General features: G+C 46.1%; 1 protein-coding gene across 1 annotated transcript in view; it reads right to left on the bottom strand.

Moving 5' to 3' along the window:
- Nucleotides 1-20,731, bottom strand: part of tmem67 (transmembrane protein 67) — a 287,301-nt gene that overhangs the window by 242,086 nt on the left and 24,484 nt on the right. Inside the window, exon 4 of the mRNA XM_041189291.1 lies at nucleotides 10,080-10,362. Coding sequence (XP_041045225.1) covers nucleotides 10,080-10,362 — 283 coding nt within the window. The remainder of the gene's footprint in view (nucleotides 1-10,079; nucleotides 10,363-20,731) is intronic.

The following is a 20,731-nucleotide window of genomic DNA, read 5'->3' as shown; positions in this document are numbered from 1 at the left end:
AAAACTATACACAGTACTCCAGGTGCGGCCTCACCAACACCCTGTACAGTTGTAACAAGGCTTCACTATTTCTAAACTCCAACCTCCTAGCAATATAGACCAAAATTCCATTTGCCTTCTTAATTATTTGCTGCACCTGCATGCTAACTTTTTGTGTTTCATGCTCAAGAACACCTAGATCCCTCTGTGCTGCACTTTTTTGGAGTCTCTCTCCATTTAAATAATATTCTGCCTTTGATTTTTCCTACCAAAGTGCATGACCTCACACTTTCCTACATTAACCTCCATCTGCCTTTTTTTTGCCCACTCACTCAATCTCTCTATATTCCCTTGCAGATTCCTTATGTCCTCATCACAATGTGCCCTCCCACCTATTTTAGTATCGTCAATATATCGTCAGGATATATTACACTCTGTCCTCTCCTCCAAGTCTTTAATATAGATAGTAAATAATTGAGGCCCTAGGACTGATCCTTGTGGCACTCTGCTAATTACATATTTCCAACCTGAAAAAGGCCCATTAATCCTGACTCTGTCTTGTGTATGTTAACCAATCCTCAATCCATGCTAAAACCTTACCCCCAATACCATGGGCTCCTATCTTGTGCAATAAACTTTTATGTGGCACCTTCTCGAGTGCCTTCTGGAAATCCAAATACACTACATCTACCAGTTCCTCTTTATCAACTCTGCTTGTTATATCCTCAAAGACTCTAGCAAATTTGTCAAACATGATTTCCCTTTCACAAAACCTTGTTGGCTTTGTTTGATTGCGTTAAGCTTTTCTAAATATCCTGCTATTTCTTCCTTAACAATGGACTCTAGCATTTTCCCAATGACAGATGTTAGGCTGACTGGCCTGCTTTTTGTCTCCTTCCCTTCTTGAATAGGGGCATCACATTAGCCATTTTTCAATCCACTGGGATGCTCCCAGAATCCAGTGAATTCTGGAATATTTCGACCGATGCCTCCACTATCTCTACAGCACTTCCTTTAAAACTCTTGGATGCAGGCCATCAGTTCCTGGTGACCTGTCTGTCTTTAGTCCCATTAGATTTTTTTTGTGGTTCTGTAGAAGTTTGATACAACTAACTGGCTTGCTAGGCCATTTCAGAGGGCAGTTAAGAGTCAACCACATTGCTGTGGGTCTGGAGTCACATGTAGGCCCTTGTGGGAGAGGCAGTGGCAGAGTGATATTGTTACTGGACAATTCCAGAGACCCAGGGTAATCCTCCAAGGACCCAGGTTCGAATCCTACCATGGCAGACGGTGAAATTTGAACCCAACAAAAGTTTGGTGTTAAAAGTCTGATGTTAACCATTGCCAATTGTCATAAATAATGCCCTTTAGGGAAGAAAATTTGCTGTGCTTATCTGGTCTGGCCTACATGTGACTCCAGACACACAGCAATGTGGTTGGGCAATAAAAGCTGGCCTAGCTAGTGATACCCACCCACATCCCATGAACAAAAAAAGCTTTGGCTACCTTTGTTCATCTGATTTTTTTCAGTCTACCTGTAGATTAAAACCCCCCATGATTATTGTTGTACCTTTCTGACAATCTCCCATTATCTCTTCCTTTACACTTTTTCCTACCTTGTAGTTACAATTAGGGGTCCTGTACATGACTCCCGCAAGTGGCTTTTGCATTTATCATTTCTCATCTTAACCCAAACTGCTTCTACATCCTGGTTTCTTGAACTTAGGTTATCCCTCTCTAATGTGCCAACATCATCATTAATAAACAGAGCCACCCCTCCATCTTATCTTAGCTTTCTGCCCTTCCTAAATGTCACATACCACTCAACATTCAAGTCCCAATCTATGTCATCCTGCAGCCATGTCGCTGCAATGGCTATCAGATCGTACTTATTTATTTCTATTTGCGCTATCAGTTCATCTGTTTTGTTTTGAATGCTATGTGCATTTAGCTACAGAGCCTTTCATTTTGCCCATTTATTATTTTATAATGTCTGGCCTTGTCCGCTGATTTACTCTTAGATTTGTACTCTCTGCCCCTTCTTGTCACATTGGGCTGTAACCTCCGAGCTCCCCAGCATCGGATTTGGGAGGGCACCCCAAAGAGGTGCTGGGGAATCCCTCTCAGAAGTTCCCAGGTAAGAGTTTGCACGACAATTGCCCAGAAATGCACACTTCGCCTGAACAATTGCCCTGCGCTGGAAACCATCCGAAATGTGGTTTAAGTTGCAAACTTCAGATAGTCCTGCCAGGGTTACACCAATAGTTACTCAGAAAAGGTTAGAAGAATTAAAACCTCTAACTTCTGGGTAACTATTGTAAAGACCCACCCTGACACCCCTCCCTACTCCCCCCCCACCCCCCCCAGCCCATGGGGCTCTCATTACACCCCTGACCAGGCCCCCCACCAACACGGGACACCTCCCCACCACAGGACTCCTCACAAATGCCTGACTGATTCCCCCATCTCATACCCCTAACCGTACAGCCCATTCGTTTCTCATTTCCCACATTAATACCTTTCTCTCTTGCTTTTTCCCTACCTTTTGATTTACCACATCTTCCCAAATTTGATCCCTTGCTCCAACTATTTAGTTTAAAGCCCTCTACACTTTCCTAGTTATGCAGCTCACTAGAACATCTGTCCTAGCAGGGCTCAGGTGTAAACCATCCCAATGATATAGCCTCAATTTTCCCCAATACTGGTGCCAGTGCCCCACATACTGGAACCCACTTTTCCCACACCAGTCTTTGAGCCACACATTCATTTCTCTAATCTCATTTGCCCTATGCCAATTTGCATGTGGCTCAGGTAATAATACCTTTGAGGTTTGGCTTCTTAATCTGGTGCCTAGCTCCTCATACTGCCTATGCAGAACCTCCTTTCCCTTGCCTACCTTGTTGGTATCTACGTGGACCATGACAAATGGATCCTCCCTCTCCCAGTGAAAGTTTCTCTCCAGCCCTGAGCAAATATCCAAAACCCTGGCACCGGGTAGGCAACACAGCCATCTGGACACATGCTCTTTGCTGCTGAAAACAGTGTCAATCCCTCTCACTATACTGAGCCCTACTACCACTACATTCCTGTTTGCTCCCCCCCGCTTGAATGGCTTCCTGTACCATGGTCAGATTGCTCATCCACCCTTCAGCCTCAACTCTCATCCAAACAAGCTGAGAGAACCTCAAACCTATTGGACAATTGTAAAGGCTGAGGCTCCAGCACCCTTCCCTTCTGGTTCCCCTTACCTGTCTAACTTGAACACCATCCTGTCCCTGACCATTGGTGCAACTCCTGGTACAATGCATCTATGTAACATTCCCCATCCCTGATCTGTTGCAGTGTCTGCAGCTCACGGTCTAGCTCAATGGCTCTGAGCCAAAGCTTCTCAAGCAGCAAAAACTTACTGGAGACGTGTTTGCCCTGGATCACACTGGCATCCAGGAACTCCCACATGTTGCAGCCTTGGTACATCACCTGTCTTACCATCCTTAATGTGTTTTAAATTATTACTTAAGAATATTATTCACTTATTTATTTTCTTTTTTTATATATTTTATTAACTTTACCACCAATTACATACATATGAATATACGAATTCGGAGGAGTAGGCCACTCGGCCCATTGACCATGCTCCACCATTTAATAAGATTATGGATGATCTTATTGCAACCTCCACTCCACATTCCTGCCTATCCCCAATAACCTTTCACCCCACCCCCCCACCTTGTTAATCAAGAATCTATCCAGCTCTGCCTTAAAAATATTCAAAGCCTCTGCTTCCACCACTTTTTCAGGAACAGAGTTCCAAAGACTCATGTGTATTCTGAAATATCTCTTTAAAGGTCTGCCATTGCATCTCTATTCACCTATCCCTTTAGCTCACTTGCCAGTTCACTCTAGCTAGCTCTGCTTTCATGCCCTCAAAATGCCTTTATTGAAGTTTAAGATACTGGTATCAGATCAGACCCACTCTTCTCTCCCTCAAACTGAATATAAAATTCAATGATATTATGATCATGGCCAACTAGGGATGCCTTCGCTATAAGTTTATCAATTAATCCTATCTCATTGCACAACAACAGGTCTAGTATAGCTTGCGTGTTGTTCTATTTTCATATCCTATTTTAAACCTTAGGACTGGAACAGACCCACCAATTACCAGATAATCATCAAACTTCTTTCTCTGTAATAGAGTAAGAACCAATTCCTACAGGGTGACAAAGGCAGAAAATGCAAAAGTAAAAGAATACCTCCTTCCCCTCACTCACCAAACTCCCAAGTATGCACTCAGTTCCAAAGCTACAGTCATTTGCCTAAGCTGCATTAAAGAACCCCGAATTTATAATATTCTGAAATAGGGCTAGAGAAACCAGATTCAACCAATTAGCTAATTAACTACTCAGCTCTCTCTGCAGAGTGTGTTTACCCTGCCTAAGACTGGAAGAAAGTGTTAGGGGAAAATTAAAAATGCTAAAAGAGAACACTGTAAGAATTTACTGAAGAACACTTAAAATCTCCAGGCAGACATGGCTGCTAAGCATATTAAGAGTTGACAATTACCAGATGAACATTGCACAGCCTTGAGAGTCAGGCTGAAGACACAAGAAGGACATAAAATAGATTACGTGTACTCCCCTCTCACATCGGGAAGGGGCAGATGGTTTAGCTTAGATATGGGAGGACATACAAAGACATGAGGGGGCTTTGATGAAACACAAACAGCCCTGAGTTGTGAGAACCAAGGTCTTTGCGTACGTGTTTTAATTTTGATTGGATAATATAATTATGTATACACCCTTCAGAATAATTGGTTAGCAAAATCACATGTTTATGTACTCAATTTTAACACGGTACCTGTGTGTTGGTTACCGATTGGATATATTCAAATGTACTCAAATGTATTGTGATAAGAAAAAGTACAAAAGTAATGAAATGTAATCAATCTGGGAGCTGGGTCTTCATTCTTAGGAATGATTGCAGCTCCCTTGCATATGCTTGAATAAAACCGGTTGGTTCTTGGGTTGCCTGTGTGGTGCTGAGGTTGTGACTGGCAGTTTACTGAAGTGTCCCTGTCTGTGGCAGTGGAAGCATTTGGCAACACTTGTAGGATATTGGTCCTTCTTGTGACTGCGCTTCGCACTACAGCGCTGGCACGGTCGATCGGCCGTGTGGTTGGGGGATGGCTTACTCTGGCACGGACAGTCCCTGCACTTGTGTGGCTTGAGGTGGTGGACCAAGGTGTGGCTTCTGCCTCATGAAGCACCTTCCCCTCTGAGAATGGTCCTATGTGGGTCTCGCGGCTCAGACAGCCTAACTAGCTGGACAGCCTTTTCGAGAGTAAAGTCATCCAGGAGAAGATCAGAGAGTGAATTGTCCATGACATCACCACAATTCTGTTTCAGGTGAGTTCAGATTTCAGATCACTGTATTCGCATTCTTCTGCCATCCAGTGAAGATCATTGATAATGGAATCAACAGGACTGCTGGACTCTTCTGTTAAATTTGGCGCATTCCAAGATCTTGTTAGATGTCAGTTTGAAGAAAAGGTCGAAAGATTTTAAAACACCATCAAATTTAGCAGATGATTCATCTATGGCTTGCCAGGTGATAATATCGTCTGCAATCGGCCCAGTGGAATAAAGTAATGTGCTAACTTGTTCTGCCTCTGACTTCGTATTTAATCCTGCAGCAGTGCCAAACCTCAGGAACCTTTTCCTCCAGTAACTCCAATTGTGAGATTGGTCAAGGCCATAGGAGAGGCTCATTGTGGTGGCAGTGCAGAATTGTGTTCCATCCTTAAAATATTTTAATGTCTGGGTTTCCCTTTAAGAGTGAAGGGGATTTCAAGATGGCATCACTGGTATTGATAAAAATGGGGTTTTTGTGAGCACTTCGCACTTTTGGCGTGAAATTCAAAATAGCAGCAACGGTCCACTGGGGAAGAAGAAGCCTCAAAATGGCTGCGGGTTGGGTTGCTGCTGAGGGTGATTTTAGTCGCGATGGTGTGCTGTGGGCCAGGTACAGGTTGGGAGCGCAGAATTCTCGCTGGCTGGAGGGAAGCCGAAGAATTGCAAGCAACCTGATTTGTTTTGTAAAAATTTTCCTCTGTGTTCGGAGTCTTTTTTGTTTTTTTAGTGACATTCCGGACACAGGATGCCAAGTTAGAGTGCAGGCTAGTGATGAAATGCACAACCGAATTTCTGCCTGACTAAATTTTTTAAAAAAAGGTTCACAGGACTGGCTTGTCTGAAACTTTAAAAGGGTTTTATCTCACCCTGCAGGCTGCTGGCTTTGCTTTGTTGAAGCTAAGCTTCCACAGGGATTCAGTGGAGACTTTTGCTTGAGCTTACATCTGCCTTTTTCTGCTGCCAGGCTCACGTGTCTCTGGAGCTTCTCAGGTGAGTTTTCTCAGTGCCTTGCTTCTTGAATGATGTTGTTTCAGGGCAGGATCATTGCTGGTGTCCTTTTCTTGAGAGTTCTTCAGTCTTTTAGAGTGGATGTGGATTTTTTATCCCCCATTGCCACCATGATCTGTTCTGTTGTTGTTACCTGTGATGTGCACTGCTTGGACACCACGAAGCAGTCTTGTTGAAGTGACAAAGAATTCTTTATTAACAGTACGGAACTACATACATATTCACAGTAGAGGGTAAAGATGTGGAGAGGACCTCATTCTAGGTTCTCACATGTCACTACCTATCTCTAGAATGGGCCTTAGCTCTAGCTCATGTGTCTACTTACATCACTGTGTGGGCAGTACTGTACTCAGTCCCATGTTAACCCTTTAGATACCAGATCGTTCGACTACAGGTGAGTGATGAAATCTGGTGCACTGAGAAGTGGGTCTGAGATGTGATGTATTCACTCACCTTGATCACCCTAGTGAGGTCATTAAACATTTCTCAGCACTGCTGCCATGTTGGCAGTATGACATTCTGGGCTATGCCAGCTCGCTCATTCCCTTCTGAAGGTGTGCTCTGAAGGTTTCCTGTCCCTAGTAGAAAGAAGACACCTTTCCTGGCCTCCAGGGCAGCATCATGGAATCAGGGAGCCCTTTCCCTAGCGTACTGCAACATTTCCTTTCAGGTAGAGTCTTCACAGCGATTATCCAGCAGCCTTCACTTCATTAGTGTAGCTTCCCTTTTATAAGGACACTGCCTTTAAAAAGAAAGGCTCCCTGGAGCACACGGCTTGCTTGCAACACAATTCAAACCCCTAAGGTACTCAGAGGTTGCCGGAAGCTCTACGGAGAAGAATATAGCACAGGATCTGCTCAGGGCCATGCTACAATTGTGCAAATGAGGTTGGAGCACCAAAATTACAGACTCCCATCCTCCATCATAATTAGTGAGGGAACGCCAAAAATTGCAGTCCCACACCCAAAAACACAGATAAACCAAGTTATAGCCCAAAATCACTGATCTCATCTCTTCCCCCCATTCCTTGGATCCTTTCACCCACCTCCAGTATTCTCCCTCCACCTGGACCTCTCACTCTGGCCTCTTACCTGATCTTTTCATTGAGAACTATCGGTGTGACATCAGCCATCTCAATTTCTCTGCTCCTCTCACCCACTCTAACCTGTCCTCCTTCTGAACTTGCTGCATTTCACTCTCTTAGGTCCAACCTTGACTTTGTTATCAAACCTGTCGACAAGGGTGGTACTGTTGTTGAAGGGCGTACTGACCTCTACATTGCAGAGGCTGAGTGCCAACTCTCAGACACTTCTTCCTACCTGCCCCTAGACCATGACCCCACCACTGAACATCAAGCCATTGTCACTGATCTCATTTCCTCTGGAAATCTTCCCTCCAGAGCTGCCAACTTCATAGTCTCCCAACCATGGACAGCCCGCTTCTACTTTCTTCCCAAAACCCACAAACAGGACTGTCCTGGTGGACCAATTGTGTCAGCCTGTTCCTGCCCCATGGAACTCATTTCTTCCTATCTTCACTCTATTCTGTTGCCCCTTGCCCAGTCCCTTCCCACCTACATCCACAATTTCTCTGATGCCCTAGTTATATCAACATTTTCCAGTTCCCTTGCCCTAACCGCCTCCTCTTCACCATGGACATCCAATCCTTCTACACCTCCATCCCCCTCCAGGATGGTCTGAGGGCTCTCCGCTTCATCCTCGAACAGAGGCCCGAACAATCCCCATCCACCACCACTTTCTTCTGTCCGGTTGAACTAGTTCTCTCACTGAACAATTTCTCCTTTAACTTGTTTCACTTCCTCCAAATAAAAGGTGTGGCTATGGGTACCCGCATGGGCCCCAGTTGTGCCTGTCTTTTTATGGGGTATGTGGAACATTCCTTCTTCCAGTCCTACTCAGGACCCCTCCCACAATTTTTTTTTGGTACGTCGATGTCTGTTTCGGTGCAGCTTCATGCTCTCGTCTGGATCTGGAAAAACTTATCAATTTTGCTTCCAATTTCCACCCCTCTATCACGTTCACATGGTCCATCTCTGACACTTCCCTCCACTTTCTTGATCTTTCTGTCTCCATTTCTAGTGATAGACTGTCTACCAATATTCAATATTCATTACAAGCCCACTGATACCCACAGCTACCTCAAATACAGCTCTTCACACCCTGCTTCCTGTAAGGACTCCATCCCATTTTCTCAATTCCTTCACCTCCATCACATCTGTTCCAATGATGCCATTTTCCAAAATGGCGCTTCTGATGTCTTTCTTCTTCCTTATCCGAAGTTTCCCACCCACAGTGTTTAACAGGGCCCTCAACTGTGTCCGACCCATCTCCCACGCCTCTACGCTCACACCTTCCTCTCCTTCCCAGAACCATGATAGGGTCCCCCTTGTCCTCACTTTTCACCCCACCAGCCTCCGCATTCAAAGGATCATCCTCAGCCACTTCTGCCAACTCCAGCATAATGCCACCACCAAGCACATCTTCCCCTCACCCCCTACCCTGTCAGCATTCCGTAGGGGTCATTCCCTCTGGGACACCCTGGTCCACTCCTCCATCACCCCCACAGCTCATCCCCTTCCCACAGCACCTTCCCATGCAATCGCAGAAGGTGCAACATCTGCCCCTTTACCTCCTCCTCACTTACCATCCAAGGGCCCAAACACCCCTTTCAGGTGAAGCAGTGCTTTACTTGCACCTCCTTCAATTTGGTCCACTATATTCTACATTGTCTCCTCTACATTGGGAAGACCACACGTAGACTGGGTGACCGCTTTGCGGAACACCTTCAGTCTGTCCACAAGCATGACCGAGGCCTTCCTTTTGCTTACCATTTCACCACACCATCCTGCTCTCATGCCCACATGTCCGTCCTTGGCCTGCTGCAATGTTCCAGTGAAGCCCAATGCAAACTGAAGGAACAGCACCTCATTTTCCGATTAGGCACTTTACAGCCTTCCGGACTTAACATTGATTTCAACAACTTCAGACCATGAACTCTCTCCTTTCTCCTCACCCCCTTTTTGCAAAATTCATTTTTATTTTTTATTCACTCATTTTTATTTTTATTCATTTTTATTTTCATTCATTTATTCATTGTTTTATCCCACTTTTTTTATCCCCCCCTTTTTATCCCATTTTCAATCCATTTTTACCTCCCACCACCACCCCCTCCCCCCATCCCACCTCCACAAGGGCCATCTGTTACTTGTTCATGTTGTTCTTTTCAGAGTGCTTACCCTTGTCCTGCTATTATCACATTCTGCTTTCTTACCTTAATGCCACTTTCAGCACCTTTTTTAGCCCTTACCACCACCATTAGCACTCCCGTTGTCCTTTGACATCTTTGGAATCTTTGTCAATCTCTCCTTTGCCTCCACTTATCACTGGCCTCCTATCCAGCTTCAACTGCTCCACCCCACTTAGACAGTATAAATTTCTTCACATTTCTACCTCTCTGTAGCTCTGAAGAAGAGTCATTTGGACTCAAAACATCAACTCTGTTTCTCTCTCCACAGATGCTGTCAGACCTGCTGAGTTTTTCCAGCATTTTCTGTTTTTGTTTCAGATTTCCAGCATCCACAGTATTTTGCTTTTATTATAGCCCAATATGTTTTACTGAAAAATGTAACTTGAACACAAAACCAGAAATTCTCTTTTGTACTCAACCACCTTTTCAGTAACATCAACAGTTGGCCATTTACTTCCAATATATTCTTTCACAGTCATGACATATCCGTTAATTTTCAAGCCATAATATTTATAATAAAACATATTAAACTTATATTTCAGATAAAGATTTGCATTATTTATATGCAAAAATAAAATGTTGATAATGATTACGTACTGTTTTGCAGAAGGGTCTGGCGTTGAGAAAATCGGGTTAGAAGTATTGCAAGGCTCACATCGTGCTTCAGTTAATGGTGCTCCATTAATTTGTCTTTCCACTTAAAAGAAATAAAAACTCCATTCTGCATAAAAAACTTTCATTTCAATATACTTGAGTGTAAATGGTTTGAATCAATCAGACCAAGTTCATCCAATTGATTTAAAACACCTAGTTTCTGTCAAAATTATAGTCAATAGATTAATCACAAATACTTTTTTTTAAATCATTGGATGTGGGCATCACTGGCTAGGCCAGCATTTATTGCCCATCCCTAAATTGCCCTTATTCAAAGTCAGCCACATTGTTGTGGGTCTGGGGTCACATGTAGGCCAGACCAGACCAGGTAAGGACAGCAGATCCTTCCCCTAAAGGACATCAATGAACCAGATGGGTTGTTACAACAATCGACGATGGTTTCATGGTCATCATTAGACTTTTAATTCCAGATTTTTATTGAACTCAAAGTCCACTATCTGCCATGGCAGGGGATCCGAACCCAGGTCCCCAGACAATTACCCTGGGTTTCTGGATTACTAGTCTAGCAACATTACCACTATGCCATCCCTTTCATCTGTATCTGTATCTGTATCCTCATTTCAAAAATACAATATTCCTTAATTGCAATATCCAGAGCTTTAAATGTTGTCAGCAGAAAAGATCTAGTTGGTGTTACTGAACAGCTCTTTTCACCCCAATACTTTAAATAGCTGCACAGTGCATTAAGGCTGGGCAGACTGAATGGCTTAACAGCTCCAAGTATGAAACTGTCCAATGCTTCCTAATTCTGATGCTCAACCTATCCATTCGGTGCATTACTCAACCTGTTAAAGTTCCAATGAGCAAACTGACAATAATCTACCTATAGACAGAAAAAAAAATCTTTTTTTTTTTGCAAAAATATACTTTATTCATAAATCTTCAAAAACATTTCGAACCATTTCAAAATCACCATTACAAAAATACAATCAGGTTCAACTTTTACAACATGAATCACAAGGTGTATCAGTACAAACAATGAATATTACAATCATTGGCAGACATACATTTTAAGCTGTACAGCCTGAGGGGCTCTAAACAGTTCCCAGTCCCTCAGTGCACTGTGGCAGAAAGGTCTTAGGCAGCGACCCTTCCTCATTGCGCCTTTGTGGAGGCTGCCCCAAGCTTAACTGTGTCCCTCAGCACGTAGTCCTGGACCTTGGAATGTGCCAGTCTGCGACACTCGGTCGGGGACAACTCTTTGCGCTGGAAAACCAACAAGTTTCGGGTAGACCAAAGAGCGTCTTTCACCGAGTTGATGATCCTCCAGCTGCAGTTGATGTTTGTCTCGGTGTGTGTCCCTGGGAACAGCCCGTATAGCACAGAGTCCTCTGTCACAGAACTGCTCGGGATGAACCTCGACAGAAACCACTGCATCTCTCTCCAGACCTTCTTCGCAAAGACACAATCTACAAGGAGGTGAACAACAGTCTCTTCCCTACCACAGCCACCTCGAGGGCAACGTGCAGAGGGGGTGAGACTCCTGGCGTGTAGGAAGGATCTTACAGGGACGGCCTTTCTCACCACCAGCCAAGCTACATCTTGTTGTTTGTTGGAAAGTTCTGGTGATGAGGCATTCTGCCAAATGACTTTGTCAGTCTGCTCAGGGAACCATCCCACTGGATCCACCCTCTCCTTTTCCCTCAGGGCCTTTAAGACGTTACCTGCGGACACGATCCATTTTCGACCTCCAGATAAAGCGGAAGATGGCTCAGGTGATCGCCATCGCACAGGAGTGTGGAATGGGCCAGACCTGCGCCACGTACAGCAACAGCGAGAGTGCCTCACACCTGATGACCAGGTTCTTACCCACAATGGAGAGGGAGCGTCGCTCCCACATGCCCAGTTTCCTTTTCACCATTGACACTCGCTCCTTCCAGTTTCTAACGTGTGCCCTGGTCCCTCTGAACCATATCCCCAGCACCTTCAGGCCATCAGCCCTGACAGTGAAGGAGACAAAGGATCGGTCAGCCCATTTCCCAAAGAACATGGCCTCGCTCTTCCCACGATTTACCTTGGCTCCCGAGGCCAGTTCGAACTGGTCACAGATGTGGATAAGTCTGTGCACCGACGGTGGTTCCAAGCAGAAAACGGCGACATCATCCATGTACAGGGAGACTTTGATCTGAGTGCCTCCACTACCTGGGATCGTCACTCCTCTTATCCCCGGATCCTTCCTGATGGACTCAGCAAAGGGTTCTATGCAACACACGAAAAGAACAGGCGAGAGAGAGCAGCCCTGCCTGACTCCAGATATAATAGGAAAGCTATCTGATTCCCACCCATTGATTGAGACTGCAGTACTGATGTTAGTGTAGAGCAGTTGGATCCAATTGCGAATTCCCTCCCCAAACCCCATTTTGGAGAGCACATCCACCATGTAGGTGTGCGATATTCTGTCAAAGGCCTTCTCCTGATCCAGGCTGATGAGGCAGGTGTCCACACCCCTGTCCTGTACATAGGCAATCGTATCCCTGAGCAGCACGAGGCTGTCAGAGATCTTCCTGCTTGGCACAGTGCAGGTCTGGTCAGGGTGAATCACCAATTCCAGAGCGGATTTGACCCGATTGGCGATGACCTTGGACAGAATCTTATAGTCCACATTCAACAGTGAAATGGGTCGCCAATTTCTAATTTCCTCCCTTTCCCCCTTGTGCTTGTAGATGAGGGTGATGATGCCTTTCCCCATGGATTCTGACATACTGCCGGCCAGGAGCATACTCTCGTACACTTCTAGCAGGTCCGGGCTGATCCAGTCCCACAGAGCCGAATACAACTCTGCCGGCAAACCTTCGCTTCCGGGAGTTTTACTCTTCTCGAAGGACTCAAGGGCCTCAGTCAGTTCGTCAAGAGTTAGCGCTTTGTCCAGACTCTCCCGTGTACTGTCATCTAAGACCTCCATGATAGAGGACAAGAAGGACTGGGAGGCCGTGCTGTCTGTGGGCTTCACGTCATATAATCCGGCATAGAAGGATTTGCTGATCCTCAAATGTCGGACTGCGATGAATTTACTGAGCCATCTTCTTCCTTCAGGCTGCTAATCACAGAGCTCTCCCCGTGTACCTTTTGGAAGAAGAAACGTGAGCATGTCTCGTCCTGCTCCACGGAGCGGACTCTGGAATTGAAGATGATCTTGGAGGCCTCCGAGGCAAAGAGCGAGGCTTGCTGGCTCTTCACCTCTTGGAGTTCCTCCTAGACATCGACCCCCATCGACTGCAGCCAGAGCAGATTCTGCATGTTTTTCTGGAGTCGGGACATTTCCCTCTGTTCCTTTCTAGCTTTCTGGGTGCCTTTGAGGATAAAAAACCTCTTGATGTTTCCCTTGATCACTTCCTACCAGTGTGTCAGTGACTCAAAGAGGGGTTTCATGGTTCTCCAACCTTTGTAATCCCTCTTGAGCTCCTCAATGTTCTCTGGGGTCAGCAGTTTCACATTTAGCTTCCATGCCCCCCTGCCAACCCTCTGGTCCTTCTCTAAATGACAGTCAGCCAGTAGGAGACAGTGGTCAGAGAAGAACACCGGCTTGACATTGGTGGATCTGACTGTGAATGCACGGGACACAAACAGGAAATCTATCCTGGAACAGACAGACCCGTCAGGCCGTGACCAGGTGTATCTACGCTGCGCTCCGTCTGCAGGGTTGCTGAAGACATCGCGCAGCTTGGCATCCTTTACTGTTTACACCAGGGATCTGGATGTAGCGTCCAATCTGCTGTCGGCCCTGCCGGATCGTCCAGCCGCATCGATGATGCAGTTGAAGTCATCGCCCAGAATGACCGGCCTGGAGGTTGCCAGCAGCAGTGGGAGCTGCTGAAAAACCTCCAGCTGCTCAGCCCCTTGTGACGGGGCGTAGACGTTAATTAACCAGAGTGGAGCATTCTTGTACATTACGTCTGCTACGAGGAGGCGCCCGCCCACCACCTCCTTAACCTGGGAGACGGTGAAGCTGCCTCCCCGCAGCAGAATACCCAGGCCGGAGGAACGAGAGTCGTTTCCTCCCGACCAGATCGATGACCCATGGGACCACCATCGTTACCATTGCCTGTAGGAGCTGAGGTGCGGTATCGCACACTCCTGCAGAAACAACAGGTCAGCTTTGACCTTGGCAAGGTAGTCCAAGGTCGTAACATATCGCGTAGTATATTTAATGCTACGCACATTTATGGATACAATCTTTACACCCATTTTAAAGCAGTTAGTCGCTTACCAAACCTGTTGTCTCTGAGAGTTCCAGACCTTTGGTCTGCTCCTTCATGCCTGTGGTGTGCTCAAGTTGCTTCACTTTGGATGGGCTGAGGAAAGCGTCCTGAACCTCCCCATTGGCAGTGTTCTGCTCGGGTGGTATCTGGGGGTCCATGCAGAGAGTGGGGTTTGAAATGTCCTCTGTTGGAGAAGCTTCTCCAATCCTCTCCCCCTCTGGGGCGTTGCTGCTCCCGGCTTCCCGGAGCTGGGGTGCGCTGAGCGCCTCACTGTTCCCAGATTCCTGGGGTTGTAGTGCACTGGCCTCTTCGGGTTGTGGGCAAAGTTGGGGTGCGCAGGTCTCCTCATTGTCTCCAATGTTCTGGAGCTTGGGTGTCTCATCCTCCAACTCCCTAGCGTTTTGCCGCTTCTTCTGTTGGCGCCGCCCTGGCCCTTCTTCGTCCGAAGAGCTGCTGCTCTTGTTATCCGTGTTGGGTAGGAGACGCCTCTTGACTCTTGTCTGGGAAGTGGCTTGGTTTCTTTTTAGCCCCTTCTTCCTTTTGGCTCTCTTCACCAGCTGCCACTCCCCCTGCTGCTTTCCCACTGCTGCCTCCTCCTCCTCCGTTGATTCGCTCTCCTGAGGAGTGGGAGGTTCAGGGGGCAGTGCTGTTGGTTGGCCGTCTGTTGCCTCAATCTTTTCCTTCACCTTGTCTCTCTCTGTGTCCTCCTTTGTCCCGTTTTTCTCCCTGGGGGCCTTGGTAGTTGGAGTGACGTGAGGCATTTCTTCTGCTTCCCCCTCGTTGGCTTTGGCTGCCCGTGCATAAGTACGGCAACGTTTGGGGCAGGTCTTGTAGAGGTGACTTGCCTCGCCACACAGGTTGCAGCACTTAGCCTGTTTACAATCTTTTGTCTGGTGCCCTTCCTGTTTGCAGTTCTTGCAGAGGACAGCACTGCAGTTGGCCGCCACATGACCAGACTTGCCGCATGAGCGACAAAGTTTGGGTTGCCCAGCGTAGACAAGGTAGCCACGGCTTCCCCCGATAGTGAATCTGGAAGGGGGGGTGGAAAACGGCTCCCTTACCATCGGTCTTGAGCGTTACCTTAACCTAGCGTTTACATGTCCAGATCCCCAAATTATCTTTAACCTCAGTGCAGCTCCCAACCTTATTGAAGTACCTGGTCAGGAAAGTGAGCACGTCAGCGACAGGGACGTAGGGGTTGTACAGATGCACCGTCGCAACCCATTCTCGTTGCAATGGTAGAGCAAAGAGCGGCTCCGCCGTCAGGATCTTCATTTCTGGCAGGTCTTTCTTTTCCTCAAACACCTTCAGGAGTTTGACACAAGCTGCCACTTGCTTGAAGGTCACATCAAAGAAACCAGCACTGGGGAAATCCTGTAGGCAGTAGATCTCCGTAGCCTCAAAACCACACAGCTTGAATAGGATCCTCTTGGTGAAGAAGGTCCTATCCGTTCCTGTTCCTTGCTCGCTGCCCTTCACCATGACTCGGATGGTGTTAGGTACCCCATGGTATGGAGCTCGACTGGTTATAGCCATTTCTCTTTCCCTGGCAGAAACGCGATGAAGATCTCTCCCCTGCCAGGTAAGTACCAGGACAGAAAAAAAATCATCTCTAAAACTTGCACGAGATTTGTTTATCTTACAACTATCATTCGTTGAGATTTTGGAATGAGTATAGACTTAGCAACCAGCCACCTTCTAGGTTTAAAATTTTTCTACAAAGCTTGAAACAAAGCTAAGATCAATCGGGATTGGGTGGTTATTGCTAGTTTAGTCCTATCTGGATTCAGAAGTCCAGGAATTTGTAATAACAAGTACATTTTGAAAAGGAAATCAAAGACGTAATTTGAATCTCCAAGCATTCAGATTAACCAATTATAGATAAACCCACTCTGTATCACAATAACAGTAGAATAAAATAAATGTTTTAATGGTTCCATCAAAACTAAGGCTAGTTCAGACAGCTGAAAATTATTTTTCTTTCATGAAGGGCTTTTATAATGCTATACTATCACACACAACTCTGCTTCATAACATTACACGAGAAATTTCATTCAGTCAACAAAATACAAATTTTTTAAAAACATAGGAAAAGATTATTTATTGAAGCAACACTATGCAGGCTACATTATTTCCTGGGGGGTGGGCAAACAGTGCTGTGGGGTGCTACGTCCTCGGTTTGTGTGCTTTCCTCATTGAAGAAATCCAAAGCCTGTCCATCTGCTGCCCTTGTCCTTTTAGATGGTAGCAGTTGTGGGTTTGGAAGATGCTGCCTTGGTGAGTTCCTGCAGTGCATCTTGTAGATGGTACACAGGGCTTTTCAGTGGTGGTGGGGGGATTGAATGTTTCTGAAAAGGATGCTAATCAAGCAGACTGCTTTGTCCTGGATGGTGACAAGCTTCTTGAATGTTGTGGGAGCTGCACTCATCCAGGCACGTGAAGAGTATTCTATCACACTTCTGACTTGTGCCTTGTAGATGGTGGACAAGCTTTGGGAGTCAGGAGGTAAGTTAATCGCTGCAGGATTCCTAGCCTCTGACCTGTTCTTGTAGCCATAGTATTTATATGGCTAGTCTAGTTCAGTTTCTGGTCAATGATATCACAGTATCTTTACAGTGTAGAAGGAGGCCATTCGGCCTATCAAGTCTGCACTGGCTCACTGAAAGAGCATTCCACCTAGTCCCATTCCTATCCCCGTAACCTTGCACATTCTCTCTTTTCAGGTAGCAATCAAATTCCCTTTTGAAAACCTCGATCGAACCTGCCTCCAGCAGCCTTTTAGGAAATTTGTTCCGGACTCCAACCACCCTCTGGGTGAAAAAAAATTTCCTCACATCACACTTACTCCCTTTGCCAATTATTTTGAATCAGTGTCCTCTAGTTCTTGATGTTCTCTTGAGTGGGAACAGTTTCTCACTATTTACCCCTCAGGATCTTAAATACCTCTATCAATTCTCCTCTCAGCCTTCTTTTCTCCAAGGAAAACAATCCCAACCTCTCCAAACTATCCTCATAGCTACAGTTCTTCATCCTGGGAATCATTCTTGTGAATCTCCTCTGTACTCTCTCCAATGCCTTCATGTCCTTCCTCAAGTATGGCACCCAGAACTGGATGCAGTAATCCAGATGAGGCCTAACTAGTGTCTTATACAAGTTCAACATGACTTCCTTATTCTTGTAGTCAATGCCCCTACTAATAAAGCCTAAGATACTATATGCTTTATTAACTGCTCTCACAACATGCCCTGCCACCTTCAATGGCCTATGTATGTATGTACTGAAGCCCCTCTGTTCCTGCATCTCCTTCAGAGGCTCTCCATTTATTTTATACTGTCTCACCATATCTTTCCTGGCACAACGAATCACCTCACACTTCTCTGCATTGAACTGCATCTGCCATTCTGTCTTCCCAATCCACCAACACGTCTATGTCCTTACGAAGTTCAAGACTATCCCCATCACAGTTGATAACATTTCCAATCTTCATATCATCTGCAAATTTTGAAATCATGCCCTGCACACCACAGTCTAGGTTATTAATATATATCAAAAAGAGCAAGGGTCCCAACAATGAGATCTAAGGAACTCCACTACGAACCTTCCTCCAATCTGAAAGACAACCATTTATCACTACTCTCTGTTTCCTGTCACTCAGCCAATTTCTTATCCAAGTTCCTACTTTCCCTTTTATTCCATGACCTAGAATTTTACTCAGTGTGTGGCAGTTTTCAGCTGCTGGTTAAAATTGAGTTTTATAGATAAGGGCCTGGCATTTCCTTTAGAATTTACTGGTGTTTTCAGCACAATTCACCCAAGATCAGCCAGACCAGTGCAAAAGATTGAGAAATTTCAAGTGCAAATTGAGCTTCCACAATTTTTTGTGCTGGAACAAAAAAAATGAAACCAGACGGACCACCCGGCACCGACCTAGGCACCGGAAACAACAATGGCAAACCCAACCCTGTCAACCCTGCAAAGTCCTCCTTATGAAAATCTGGAGGCTTGTGCCAAAATTGGGAGAGCTGTCCCACAGACTAGTCATGCAACAGCCTGACACAGTCATACTCACAGAATCATACCTCACAGATCATGTCCCAAGCACCAACATCACTATCCCTAGGTATGTCCTATCCCACTGCCAGTGCCAGATTCCACGAGTATGACTGTGTCAGGCTGTTGCATGACTAGTCTGTGAGACAGCACTCCCACTGCCAGTGGGACAGGACATATCCAGCAGAGATCGCGACACAGTGGTACACGGTCAGGAATGAGTTGCCCTGGGCATCCTCAACATCTAGGAGTCCTCAACATCGACTCTGGTCCCCATGAAGTCTCATGGCATCAGGACAAACATGGGCAAGGAAAGCTCTTGATAATTACCACGTACTGCACCATGCCGTGCCCACTCGGCTAATGAATCAGTACTCCTCCATGTTGAACACCGCTTGGAGGAAGCACTGAGGGTGGCAAGGGCAGAAAAAGTACTCTGTGTGGGGTACTTCAAGGTCCATCACCAAGAGTGGCTTGATAGCACCACCACAGACCGAGCTGACCGAGTTCCAAAGGACATAGCTGCTAGACTGCGCCTGCAGCAGGTGGTGAAGGAATCAACAAGAGGGAAAAACATGCTTGACCTCATCCTCACCAACCTGCCTTCCACAGATGCATCTGTCCATTACAGTATCAGTAGGAGTGACCACCGCACAGATCTTGTGGAGACGAAGTCTAGTCTTCACATTGAGGATACCCTCCATCGTGTTGTGTGGCACTACCACTGTGCTAAATGGGATAGATTTCAGACAGATTTACAAACGCAAGACTGGGCATCCACAAGGTGCTGTGGGCCATCAGCAGTAGCAGAATTGTACTCAACCACAATCTGTAACCTCATGGCCTGGCATATCCCCCACTCTGTCATTACCACCAATCCAGGGGATCAACCCTGGTTCAATGAAGAGTGTAGGAGGGCATGCCAGGAGCAGCACCAGGCATACCTAAAAATGAGGTGTCAACCTGGTTAAGCTACAACACAGGACTACTTGCATGCCAAACAACATAAGCAGCAAATGATAGACAGAGCTAAGTCAATCTACAACCAACGGATCAGAACTAAGCTCTGCAGTCCGCCACATCCAGTCATGAATGACGGTGGACAATTAAACAACTTTCTGGAGGAGGCTCCACAAATATCCCCATCCTCAATGATGGAGGAGTCCAGTGTATCAATGCAAAAGAGAAAGCTGAGGCATTTGCAAGAATCTTCAGCCAGAAGTGCCAAGTGCATCTTGGCCTCAGAGATCCCCAGCATCAGAGGTGCTGCAGGCGCAGTCTAGCAGCTATGTCCTTTGGAACTCGGTCAGCTCGGTCTGTGGTGGTGCTATCAAGCCACTCTTGGTGATGGACCTTGAAGTACCCCACACAGAGTACTTTTTCTGCCCTTGCCACCCTCAGTGCTTCCTCCAAGCGGTGTTCAACATGGAGGAGTACTGATTCATTAGCCGAGTGGGCACGGCATGGTGCAGTACGTGGTAATTATCAAGAGCTTTCCTTGCCCATGTTTGTCCTGATGCCATGAGACTTCAGCCAATTCAATTCACTCAACGTCGTATCAAGAAACTGCTGAAGGCACTGGATAGAAAATGCATAAATCAGCAGAAAGGACCTCCCACCAGCACTATTTAAAGGGCTTATGAACTACTTACAGATTAATTGCAGAGGCCTCCTTCTCCACTATTACAGATGCCAGTCTTCAGATAATTCGATTCACTCCATGTGATATCAAGAAATGGCTGAAGGTACTGGAGACTGCAAAGGCTATGGGTCCTGACAATATTCCAGCAATAGTACTGAAGACGTGCTCCAGAACTTGCTGTGCCCCCTAGCCAAGCTGTTCCAGAACACCTAGAAAACTGACATCTACCCAGCAATGTGGAATATTGCCTAGGTATGTCCTGCACACAAAAAGCAGGACAAACCCAATCTGGCCAATTACCACCCCATCAGTTTACTTTCAATCATCAGTAAAGTGATGGAAAGGGGTCATCAACAGTGCTATCAATCGGCACTTGCTTAGTAATAACCTGCTCACTTTCGCTCAGTTTGGGTTCACCAGGGTCACTCAGCTGCTGACCTCATTATGCCCTTGATTCAAACATAGACAAAAGAGCTGGAGTCCAGAGGTGAGGTGAGAGT

This window comes from Carcharodon carcharias, chromosome 6, assembly GCF_017639515.1.
Source record: "Carcharodon carcharias isolate sCarCar2 chromosome 6, sCarCar2.pri, whole genome shotgun sequence".
In the NCBI taxonomy this organism is placed as follows: domain Eukaryota; kingdom Metazoa; phylum Chordata; class Chondrichthyes; order Lamniformes; family Lamnidae; genus Carcharodon; species Carcharodon carcharias.
The sequence above is the reverse complement of the archived record's forward strand: the minus strand, read 5'-3'. Positions and strand labels throughout refer to the sequence as shown.